This window comes from Arachis duranensis, chromosome 10, assembly GCF_000817695.3.
Source record: "Arachis duranensis cultivar V14167 chromosome 10, aradu.V14167.gnm2.J7QH, whole genome shotgun sequence".
Taxonomy (NCBI): Eukaryota; Viridiplantae; Streptophyta; class Magnoliopsida; order Fabales; family Fabaceae; genus Arachis; species Arachis duranensis.
The window spans coordinates 73,475,267-73,488,187 of NC_029781.3; the positions used below are offsets into that span (position 1 = coordinate 73,475,267).

The 12,921-nt window shown below is 33.9% G+C and overlaps 2 protein-coding genes across 2 annotated transcripts; one reads left to right on the top strand and one right to left on the bottom strand.

Annotated features, from left to right (window-relative positions):
• Positions 1–747: 747 nt before the first annotated feature.
• LOC107470223 (adenine/guanine permease AZG1) lies at positions 748–2,935 on the bottom strand. Its single transcript, XM_016089612.3, has one exon. The coding sequence runs from the start codon at positions 2,752–2,754 to the stop codon at positions 985–987; it is 1,770 nt and encodes a 589-aa protein (XP_015945098.1). The 5' UTR covers positions 2,755–2,935; the 3' UTR covers positions 748–984.
• A 6,879-nt stretch (positions 2,936–9,814) lies between these two features.
• On the top strand, positions 9,815–12,540 carry LOC107470220 (protein FAR1-RELATED SEQUENCE 4-like). Its single transcript, XM_016089608.1, has 5 exons — positions 9,815–9,889; positions 10,219–10,837; positions 11,047–11,338; positions 11,445–11,755; positions 12,458–12,540. Exons 1-5 carry the CDS (start codon positions 9,815–9,817, stop codon positions 12,538–12,540), a joined length of 1,380 nt encoding a protein of 459 aa, XP_015945094.1.
• The last annotated feature ends 381 nt before the right edge of the window (positions 12,541–12,921 follow it).

The following is a 12,921-nucleotide window of genomic DNA, read 5'->3' on the forward strand; positions in this document are numbered from 1 at the left end:
AATGTGTCTGATATGCGGATAAGACAACTTGACAAAATTTCCACACTTCATAAATTTTAATTAGTTGTGCAACTTCTAATATATATATATATATATATGAAAAAGTATAGTTAAACCACTCTTAATCAACTAAAAATGGTCGAGTATATACAAACAAATTTCAATGATGATATAAATAACTTTTTCTCGATAAAACATGCCAGAACATTAATAATTAAGTTGAAACAATTAGTAAGGCACTAACGCTTATAAAGTTCAATTGTGATACTAAAAAAATCACACGTTCATGCATGTGGAAACTTACCCATTAGTCACACCTATGACCTATGTATTAAAGGTGAAAAAATCTTTCGGCAATTTTTTTTATTTTTATAAAAATAAAATAAAATTCTTGAACGTGTTGAGCAGACCAAAACAAATATGGTATTCATAAAATTCTGTCTTTGTTATGAAGTAGAGCATATGCCGGAGTATAAAATAGAAAACTATTAGCAAACAAAAAACAGAGAAGGGTCAAAGATAAAAGAGCTTTCGGAATATACAATTAATAATGGAAACCTACCATGCAATTTGGCTGAATCCGAGGCACAAAAACTTGGGAGGAAAAACGATAGTAACTCCAAACAATGACGAAAATGAGTGAGACATGTTAGAGAAAACTCAAGTCCATCCACAATTTCCTCCTTTATTTTCTTTAGCTCGGAGAGAAAATAAAAAATGCAATTCTATATTAACACAAGCAAGAAAAAAGAGTAACAAAGGTATACATTAACCATTAAAGGAACCAAAGCATGTATTCACAATAATAATCCCTATTACCTAAAAACTATAATTGGACATTAATTGAATTCAGAAGTGGTTCTATTACCTAAAGGTCATAAGAAGACTACTTAGTGGTACTGTGTGTGAAAGCCTAGCTTCCTATCAAATTGTCGTATGAATGAGAAGCTAATAAAAATAAATAAATAATCCAATAAAGCAAACCTAAACATGATGTAATTGAAGCTCTTTAACAGAAGATCCATTACTTTGAACCCCAAGATTATGGGAATTGGAAGAAGGAGGAGGAGGAGCATTAGATGGTTTGAGAAAGAGGCCATAGTGACCTAAAAGCATCGAAAACCAGTCCCAAAGGTTCAACATTATGTAAGTGCCAATCCCACCAATAAGACCATAAGCAATGGAATACGTTAACGGCATCAGTAACAGCGTCACAAACGCCGGTATCGCCTGCCTCATATCATCCCAATCGATCTCCACCACCGATCTCATCATCAGCACACCCACCAGTATCAACGGCGGCCCCACCGCCCACGCCGGTATCGACGCCAACAACGGCGTGAAGAAGAACGCAAGAAAGAAGTACCCTGCCACCGTCAACGCCGTTATCCCCGTCCTCCCTCCTTCCCTTATCCCCGTTGAAGATTCTATAAACGCCGTGACTGGAGACGTGCCGAGCAGTGATCCCACGACGATGGACGTGGCGTCGGACATGAAGGCGAAGTACTGACCCTGGAAGTTGCCGTTGGCGTCGACGAAGCCGGCGAAGCGCGCCATGGAGTATAAGGTTCCGGTGGTGTCGAGAATGTCGACATACAAGAACGTTACGAGGGCTTCCCAGAAATGCCCTGTGTTTATGCCCTTGAAGCTCAGCGCTCCCGCGGTGCTCTTTATGCTGTGAATGTCGACAACTTTTTTGAAATATTCGTGGGCGGCGTTTCCGGCGTCCGTGTTCGGAAACGCCGTTACTTTCGTGTTACGGAACCAAGATACCGCGGTTACGAACACGATGCCATAGATCATTGCGCCTTTTATGTTCTTCACCAGGCAGTAACCGATTATGATGAAGCCTACTAGGCCCAGCCACAGTGTTGGGCTTTCCATTCTGTCCCGGAGGCAGAATATGTCGCCGGAAACTGTGCCTCCAGGGATTAGGCTCACGGTTCCGTTTGCCGCGGCGATCACGGGTGCCAGGGATGCCCGAGATGAGCTCGGGCAGCCCGCCAGGGTTACTAGTGTGGAGGAGCTGTAACCGACCAGGCCTATTCCTTGGTTGTTTTGAAGCCCGATGAAGGCAAGGAAAAGCCCGATTCCGGCGGAGGAGCTGATCCTGACGGGCTTAGGGACTAGCTTGGCGAGCTTGGCTCGAAACCCGATCGCCGAGAGGAGGAGGAAGATTAGGCCTTCGATGAATACTGCAGCGAGTGCGCTCTGGTAGGAGACGTTACCGGAGCCGTGGAAGCCCACGACGGTGTAAGCGAAGTAAGCGTTTGTGCCCATGCCTGGTGCCAGGCCCAAGGGAAGGTTGGCGAAGGCTCCCATGATGACGCAGCCAATGAGGGAGGAGGCAACGGTGGCGACGATGAGGTCCTTGCGGGTCTTCTCCAGGCAGGCCGTGTAGCCCGGGTTTACCGGGTCGAACTTGCAGGAAACGTCGGGCTTCTTGATGGAGAGTGAGGGTCCGGTGCAGTTAGAGAGTGGGATGGAAGGGTCAGAGCAGAGTGGTACGCAGTCGGAGACAGAGCACGTGCCACCGGAGTCGGTGAGGATGGAGGCGTTGACTGCGAGTATGTATGCCATGGTGAGGAACGTGGCGGTGCCGGCGCGGAGCTCGGTGGTGAAGGTGGTGTTCCGCTCTGAGAGCTTGAAGCGTTTGCCAATTCTGCTGTCTGCAACATAAGCGTTAATGCCGGAGAGAGGCTTATTGTGGGCTTGGTGTTGTGGGAGCCCGGGGCCCTCGGCCTCGGTTTCCATGGGCTTTTCTGTTATTATTACGAGATTGGTGTGGTTTAATGATGTCAAGGTTTAATGTACGAAAGAGACAGAGGGTGAGACTGAAACAGAGCAATAGAAGAAGAAAACAGAGTCAGATTTCATTTCTGGCTTTGCTCTTCTTTTTTCCGTAGCGATAGATTCCTATAGGGAGGGGGAGGGGATCTTTTTTATACAAGTCATACAGTTGCCACAAAGGGTATCAAAATATTTTAATTTGTTGAATTGTTTAAATATTTTCCATACCTGTACCTGTCAACCTATCAGAATTATTTTTGGTTGAAAAAGTCTAGGTAACCAATTTCGATATAAATCAACTTTTTTTTTTAATTTTAAAATTTAAAAAATTAGGATAATAGATTTTTTTTTAAATAATGGATCTATTTTTTAACTAACTCTCTAGAGTTAGTTTAACTGTAATTAATTTTTGAGGGTTGCTACACATACAAGTCTTATAAATTGGTACAAGTCCAACAAAAAACACGCATTACACTTTCATATTTAAGAGTAAATAAACGCACATTATTCAACCACTTCCTGTTTGCAAAGCGTGCTACTTACCATGCATTATAAACGACTCTTCTTCTTCTTCCTCCATGAAAATGAGTTTCTTGCCAAATTTGAAGATAATGGAACTTCAGAAATACACTCAAACGATTACAGAAATACACCCAAACAGTTGTAGGAATTCACCCAAACAATTATAGAAATACACCCAAAGGATTACAGAAATACACCCAAAGAATTTAAGAAATACATCCAAAATTCGTTGAAGTGCAACCTTATGCATAATTCAGAACTCTTTCTCTTTCTCCTCCTAATTTTCTGCTTCTTCTTCTTCAAAAATGATTTTAGAGCTTGATGTCAAAAAATAATGGAAATCGAGAATAACGAAGAAAGAAAATAGAGAGAAAAGTACGTAATTGAAGAAGAAGAAAGAGAAGGTAAGAAACGAAAGAAAAGAAGAAGAAGAAGAAGAAGGTGCAGTGAAAACGTGCATTAACGGTTGAAGAAGGAGAAAGAGAAGGTAAGAAACGAAAGAAAAGAAGAAAAAGAAGAAGAAGAAGAAGAACGTGCAGCAAGAAGAAGAAGAATGTGCAGTAATGGTTGAAAAATGAGAAAGAGAAGGCAAGAAACGAAAGAAAAGAAGAAGAAAAAGAAGAATAAAAAGAATGTGTGCAAGAAGAAAAAGAAGGTGCATTTGTAAAGACTTGTATAAAAAACGCTTGTATATAGAGAATTTCTCTTAATTTTGTAAGAAAATCATTTTTATCATCATCATGTTTGGAAGGAAAAAAATTAATTAACGTATAAGATTATATCAAATTTTTAAATTTTAATAAATAAAAAATAATTTTACAAATTCTATTTTAAATATTTTAAAAAAAAATTTATTTTTTAAAAACTACAAATACAAATTGATTTACAATTATATTTTCAAAAAAATTTTCCTAACCAAGCCTTAGATGCACATTTCTTTGGTAGATTGATGTTTCTTAATAATAATAAAAATGGGCTCCATTGATTTCCATATAGCAGATATTTAGGTATCAACATTACGGAATTTAGTATTCCATTTTGAAATTTTTTCAAACAATTAGGTCGGAGTTTGATGAATACAAATGTATTTGCTCCTATTGTGTTTACACCTTGACGCATAGCATAGCACACCACCAAATATGTTCCTTTATTCCTCAGAAATTCAAGTTCAGTATTATTAGCACATGCATGAATGATGTTTGAAGATTATGTTTCTTGTAGAGTTGGGTTAGTTGATGGCACTAGCTATTTGACTTTGATTTTCGGTTTTTCTTTCTGTCTTTCATGAATCATGACTATATTAATTTTCATTAATAATTTCATCTACTTATATATGTTTAGCATTTGTACTTTTGTAGTAATATGCAGGTGTGAACGCCAGTATAATTTTTCCCTCGCAGCTATTTATGGTCTAAAATAAAATTAAAATCCACCTAAAAGGCAACTATGGATAATCAATTGTTGACTAATTAACCATATTAGGCTATTAGCTGCTCCACTTGGCGCTGCAANTAGATATTTCTCTTGCAGATAAATTATAGTTATTTTTGTGTAAAATAATTTTATTATTAAAAAAAATGTGTAGTGCCCATGTATGTTAAGTTCAAGGTGTGTTTTCTTGTTAGGATTTGGATTTTCTAAAATAAAGTGTGATATTTTATCATTTATTTTATAGGTGAAAATCAAGAGAAAATATGAGAGAGAAATCATTTAAGGGTGAGAGATCATACTTTATCCTTTAAAGTGAAAATTTAAAATTTAGAAGATCCAAATTCTTATCGTTATGGTCATTTCATAAATTGGATGCACCAATTTATTTTAAAAAAAAATTACAAATTTTATAACGTTGAAATCAAATTATCCAATTTTACCTTTTAAAAATTAAAAAATGATTTTTATTTTAGAAAATAAAAAAATTTTAAATATTAAATTCAGACTTATCGAATATTTATGTAGTGTTTGAAAAAAATTGTATACATTAAAATCAAACCCTTTAATTTTATATTTTTCTTCGTCTCTTATAAATTGAAGTGTTTGATTTGTCTAATAACAATTTTTTAAAAAAATTAATACTATATAAAAAATATCAATTATTCTAATAATAATGCATAACACATAATTTGCATCCGTATTAAAAAAAATAAGCCCCGTTTTTGGCTTCCTTTGTTTTTATTTGTTTCCTTTGGGTTTCGGATAACGTGGGAGTCTTCATGTTCTATTGTTTCATGTTATTCTCACTTTCTTGTTTTGTTGTGATCATACATTTTATTTGGAGTAATATTTAAGATAATTATTCAATTAACGGTTTTAGAATACTATATCATTATTGATTTATTGTTGACATTTTGCTGTGTTTGGATATTAGAAATTTTATAATGTGGATCGTCTTCGGGTTCTGAGTCTTCCATTTCCACTGTCAACGATGAATGGGATCATTATATACAACAATTGAAGAATATATACTCTGTCACCACGTGCTTAAGGAAATATACATATATATGACTTGGTTTCACATGCAAAATTTTATCTTTTTTTAGGCAATTTGATAGTACTTAACGAAAAAGTGTTTTGCATTTCTAAACAAAACACTGATTTGTTACTATATACTTACTTATATGTTAAAATTTGAAAGAAAAAGAACAGTAAAATTGTCTCAAGGTGAAAAAATAAAGTCCACTAAAAATTAATAACCACCTATTTTTTATTGGGGTGGCAATATGTACCCTATCCGCAGATATCTAATCCGACTCAATTCAATTAGATAGGGTTGTCAATCCGATCTGCAACAAATATTGTAGGATGCGAATTAAGACTAAGTCCCATCCGATCAATCCGCACTTTATATATGTTATATATTTATATAAAAATATATTTCGAATGAATATTGAATCAAAGATCTCTCACTAAATACAAAATATTCTTATTAGTCACTAGGAGAAAATCATTTATTAATAATTTAATACATTTTTTATTTTACATAAAAATAAGTTTTAATTTAAATTTGCATAAAATTATATAATAATATTGTATCTTTTTAGTAACTCGCAAGTAAAGTTGAATATCCGCAAATTAAGAACGAATAGAATTAAAATTAAAATATTTTCAACTCACATATAAACCTAATTGAATTCAAACTCTACTTTATCCTATCTATTACTAGTGCTATACTACACTATAATGTAGACTAAAATTGTTCTTATTTTCTTTTTCCTTTTTCTCTATTTTTATCAATATGAAAAAAAGTAGGTTAGATTATGCCTAGATGCATGGAGGCATATGTATTATACGTAAACTATATATACTAGGTTTTTTTTGGAGGTGAGGGAGTTAATTGTAATAGCTAGCTTAAGTTTGACATGTAAATATCTTCGCTAGACCTTTTGACTTGTTGGGATCCTATGACTTATGACTAGCCCTTTTAATTTTTATGAGAATATAAAGATAAAAGTTCACACAGTTCAAATGCTTATTTAGGAGCGTACCCCGTAAATATAAAATAATGACGATTTTTTTTTAATTATAATAAACAGAAATATTTAAAATAATTACTCAAATAAAGATGATAAAAATATTTTTTTATAAAAATATTTTGTTTAAAAGTGTAATTTATTTATTTAGTTACACTTTAAATAAAGACAATATTTTTATAAATATTAAAATTTAACCTATACAATCTATCATTTAAGAGTTAAAAAAAAATATTTTTATATAAAAATAATTATAAAATTTTTATTGTAGTATCCACCAACATTTAATATATAAAGGATATATATCACGCAAATCAATATCTCATGCATAAATAATTGTTTAAGCATTCTATTATGGCTAAAAAATTTTAATATGGATTTTAGAGGTGTGTTTTACTTGAAAATGAAAGTTTTTAGTGTATACACAAGTGAGTAGACGTTGCAGGCAGGTAACGTACTGAGTTAATACGCAACTAACGTGTTAGACACGTGGCACAATCGTATGCAACACGCAGATAATGTGTTATCATATGGCGCACATCTGTTCACCATATGGCGCACATCTGTTTAACATGCAGGTAACGTGTTGTTATGTGGCGCACATTCATTCAACACGCAGGTAGGTAACGTGTTGCAACACGCAGGTAACATGTTGGACTATTTTTTTGATATCTTTACAATTCTATAAAACAACCTAAACACCCATATTTAAGCAAAGCACCATTTTTTTATATCTAAAATAATTTCTATTTTATTATTCTATTAAAAAATTTAATATATAAAACCTTTTACAATTTGAGACGCTAGTGTGTGCTTACTTTATAAGTTTTTGTAATAAAAAAAATATATAAACATGAAGAGTTACGCAGAAGATAGAATTATACACAAATAATTAAATTAATATTTAAAGTGGTCTTAAATTTGTATATGTAGTCGAGTCTTAATATCGTCTCTGAATTTAAAATTGTTCTAAATTTGTCTTTCAATTTAATAACAATCGTCCCTAAGATACTTTTCGGTGACGAAATGATGATGTGGTTAGACGGAGATCAAGTAAAAAGCCATGCTAGACTGATAAAACATCATTGTTTCATTTTTGGTGTTCAAATAGAACGTAAACGACATCGTTTAGAATATTTTGAGGGATTTTAACATATGTTGGAGTTAAAACCCATCAAAATACTTTAAAAGACGTCGTTCATGTTCTATTTGTGCGCCAAAAATAAAACGGCGACATGTTACCAGTATATCATGGCTTCTAGCATTGCATTTATCCAACCACGTCATTAATTTGTCATCAGAAAGTATTTCAGGGACGACTGTTATTAAGTTGAGAGATAAATTTAGGACAATTTTAAGTTCAGAAACGATATTGAGGTTCAACTACGAATAACCACTTTGAGTATTAACTCCAAATAATTGTAACACAATGTTTATGCCATTGGCCACATTTATTATATCTTTAAAAGTTTTCTGTCTCTATTAGTAAAAACTTACATCTCTTACGTTTTTTTAGTTTGATACTCTATAGTCGGGTTGTCTAAAACGAGTTTAGTAATTTTGTGCGCATTGAATGCACTATTTTTTATTAATTATTAAATTTTATTAAATAAAATGATATTATTAAAGGCATAATTATCAGAACCAAATCAGCAATTGATCTGACTAAATTATTGGGTCACTGGATTAATGGTTCAATTAGTGAATCATTGATCGAACTATTTGACCCGGTAATAATTAAATAGATATATACAGTTATAATAAAATTTAAAATTTTGATGCATTATATTTAATCATATAATGCAATATATCAGTAAAAATAATTACTTTTTATATTAACCGCATGAATAATTATTCAAAAACGAAAGTGATTGAATAATTATATAAAATATTTTATACAGTGGCGGAGCCACGTTATGAGCAAGGGGGCAATGGCCCCCCCAATCTAATAAAATGTATGTATTAAGTTTTTAATTTTTTAGTTTAACCCTTTTTTAATTTTTAATTTTTCTTTCTTCTTAACTTATATTTTTTATGTTAGTCCCTCCCAAAATAATTTCTAGCTCCGCCCCTGATTTTATACTGTTAATATATTAAAATTAAACTATAAAATAAATAAATACAATATTATTATGAAAGATAAAAAATAATATTTTATATTATTCAAATTGTATTGTTTTAATTTAAATATATAATTACTTTTAGTATAATATATATAATTATAAGTCTTTAACATAACTTAATAAGTGCATTGGCGTTGCTTTTATGATATATATAATTATAAACACTAATAGTATTAAAGTCATCTATGGCACCACTTGTGCGTCATGGAGGTACGTGGATGGAACATTGACCTGTCGGGTCAAATATGTTCGATTTAAATTGGTTTTCTGCAGGTCAATTATAAAAATGGTTAAAAGAGTAATTTAAATTGGTTTAAAATATCACTAATTTTTTAGTCGAACCAATCAATCCAATCCGAATTTGATGACTATGATTAAAAGAGAATATTAATAGACTTTATAAATATAAAACATATTAGTACATATATATATATATAAATATTTTAATATATAATGTTTTAAAAATAATAAGTATAATCTTTTATTTTAAAATAAACAAATATAANTTTTATTTATTAATATTAATTATTATGCAGTACAGAATATCTCTACATCTATGTAAATAATTCATCCAAATTATCCAAGTTCCTTTTTCCAGACGCGCCTTCTCCACACCCTCACTCGTTTGTCATACACGTGCCGCATATAACGTAAAGCTTCTCTGCTACGTGATAAATCTTTTACTCAACGTAAACCTTCTGCTACAACCTAAACCTTGTTCTCTGCTCGCGTTTTCGTTCTTCTTCTTCTTCTTCTTCTTCTTCTTCAAAGTAATAAGTTTCGTCGTTCTCCTCTATTCGCATTTTATTTATTATTATTCTTTATTGAATTGCATTGACTTCAACGTAATAAACTTCGTCGTTCTTCTTCTTTTTCGTTTTCTTCTTCGATCTTCACTTCTGAATCGAAACAATGAATGATTCAACTTCAAATCAGTTGAATGAGAACAATTTGGATTATTCTTCTGAAACGAATCATGCTGATGAGGTTTGGATTATTCAATTTTGAATAGAATTGAATGGAATATAATTGTTAATTTTATTTGAATTAAATTTAATGGACGTAGGTGTTTTTGAATCTGATTTGAATTGAATTGATAATATCTAAATTGTAGATAGAGGTGTTTCGAATTTGATTTTCAATAATGGATTATGTTTCGTTCACTCAGTACTATAGAATTGTTTTACCATGAGTACGTGTTTCGGTTCACTATACAGAAAGCTGTTTGAATTTGATTTTATATAATGGATTATGTTTCGTTCACTGAGTATTATATAATTGTTTCTCCATAATGACGTTTTCGGTTCATTATGCAGACCAGGTGTGTTGTGGATGAAAAATTTGTCCCAAAGGTGGGGATGATTTTCAAGACATTAGAAGAAGCTGGAAAGTTCTATAAACATTATTCCAAACTTGCTGGTTTTTCTACAAAAATAAGGAACACGACTCAGAAGGGAGACAAGGTTAAGAATCAACTAATCGTATGCAGTAGAGAGGAGATGTGGAAATCCAAGATATCTCTAACTTTGAAAACAAACCCCTCAGCCGGGTTAAACTATCCAACTAGGATCTATGTACACATAATGAAGGACGTTGGTCTTTGGACAATTTTCAAAGTTGTTTTAAATCACTCACATCCCTGCTATCCAGACCGGGCAGAGATGCTCAGACAACACAGGGAGCTAAGCATGTTTGTGCGTTGCACCATCGAAACCAATGAGAAAGCCGAAATCAGACCGAGCAAAACTTACCAATCCATTGTAGCAGCAGTCGACAGCCACCATGAACTAAGTTTTATAGAAAAAGCTGTGAGGAATTACATCACAAGGGAAGTAAGGAATGTTTCCAAACAAGAGGATGCCAAAGAATTCAGGAAGTACCTACTAAGAATGAAAGAGAAGAACCAAAATTTCTTTTTCGAGCTCAACCTCAAAGGCAATCACTCAATTAAACATGCATTTTGGGCCGTCGCATGAAGCAGGGCCGCATGCTAGTATTTCGGAGACGCAGTTTCATTTAAAACCACCTACAACATAAACAAGTATTCCGTTTAGTCACGTATAGTTTTAGGTTCAGTGAATTTACAAATTTTGGTTCAACACTATCTGGGTGCATCCATTTATGCATGTACAATTTGGTTTTAGGTTCTTTTGTAGGCGTGAATCACCACGGTCAGTCGACACTTCTCGGATGTACACTGATGAAAAATGAGGACATCCAATCATTCAAATGGCTATTCGAGTGTTGGCTCTATTGCATGGGAGAGAAGGCACCAAAAGGCATTCTTACCAACCAATGTGTATCGATGCAAAGGGCAATTGAGATTTGCATGCCAACAACATGTCGTTTGGAATTCATACACGAGAGACTCATTCGACAGAAACTGGAACGATTTCCTCACAAAGTACGGCCTCGGAGGCAACAAGTGGCTCTTAGGTAACTGAGGTTTTAATTTAAATTATTTTCATGTCCATACCTTTTTGTTTCAAACCATGCACAGGTTTTGGTTTACCACAGCGTATTGGTTCGGTTCATTCTGCAGAGCTGTACAAGGATCGGCATATATGGATTCCAGTTTACCTGGAAGACGATTCTGGGGTAGGATGAGAAGCACACAAAAGAGTGAGAGCATGCAAGCATTTTTCAACAAGTTTATCACATGCAACAGCTCCCTGAGACAATTTGTGAAACAATACGACAATTGCCTAGCAAGCAGAGAGCAAAGAGAGAGAGAATTTGATGCTGCAGATTTTCACACCGTGATACTGTACGCTACAAAATCAGCAATAGAGGCCCAGTTTCAGCACATGTATACCCATGAGAAGTTCAGGGAAGTTCAAGCACAATTCAGAGGTAAAATGAACTGCATCACAAGATCAGTGCATTTCACCCTAGGTTTCACAACAGCGAAGTCATAGAGCAGGTTTCCAACTCTAAATTCAACAAGTTTTTCGTTACCTACGACGCAATATCTCAAGAGGTAAAGTGCCAGTGCTTGCTGTTCGAGTCAAGGGGGCATACTATGTCGCCATTCCTTGAGTGTCCTAAGCTTCAAGAGAGTGGATAACATGGCACCAAAATACATATTGGAATATTGGAGCAAGAACATAAAGAGGAGGCATACACACATTAAGAAAAGCCAAGACGAGCCTCTACTGGAGCCGAGAAGTAAGAGATTGGACAATTTGGTGTTTTGGTCACACAATATATGCAAATTTGCATCTGAGTTCGAGGAGCTGACCGAAATTCTACACCGGGCATTTGACAAGGTCATGGCCGAGATGCAAGAATATCAAGAGAGAAGCAAAGGAAAAAGTTCGTTATCCCACGAAGAAGCAACATTGAGCGACGTGAACGACCTTCAAAGCCCGCCATGCGTCAAAACAAGAGGCGGGCTGAAGAACAGACTTGGATCAAACCTAGAAAGAAAGATCTCAAATGCCACGAAGAAAAAGAAAAAGACAGCCCCAAGCAAGGTAAAATTGATTTGCTTTCAATTAGAGAAAAATTCATTTATGCACTTTGCTAATATACGATTTATTATGTCTTTTGCAGTTGAACCTTTTAGACGGCAGATCAAACATTCAGTCAAGCTACAACCTTTACAATGCACTGGATATGAATTATCCCAGACATGATTATACGTGTTTTAATTTTTATTAATGTAAATTTCTTTTCTTCCATGAGCAAATTTCGGTTCACTGATGTTATAGTAGGGTTAATTTTTTACTGTTGTTAGTCTTTAATGAATAGTAACTTTTTTGTTTTTGATATTAGTTTTTGTGAAATTCTTTATTCAAAAGTCACTTTTTTTTATTGAATAGCCAATTTATTGTGCTATGTTAGAGAGTTCAGGTGTTTCTGAAATTGAACACTGATTGAAATATTTTTTTATAATTAGCTCTCTGCTATATTGATATATGCAATTTTTTCAGTTCATCCAGTGTATTAATTTCGGTTCATTGTGTTTTTTGGGGTTCTTAATGTCTTGATAAATACCCTAATTTCATTCACTGTGA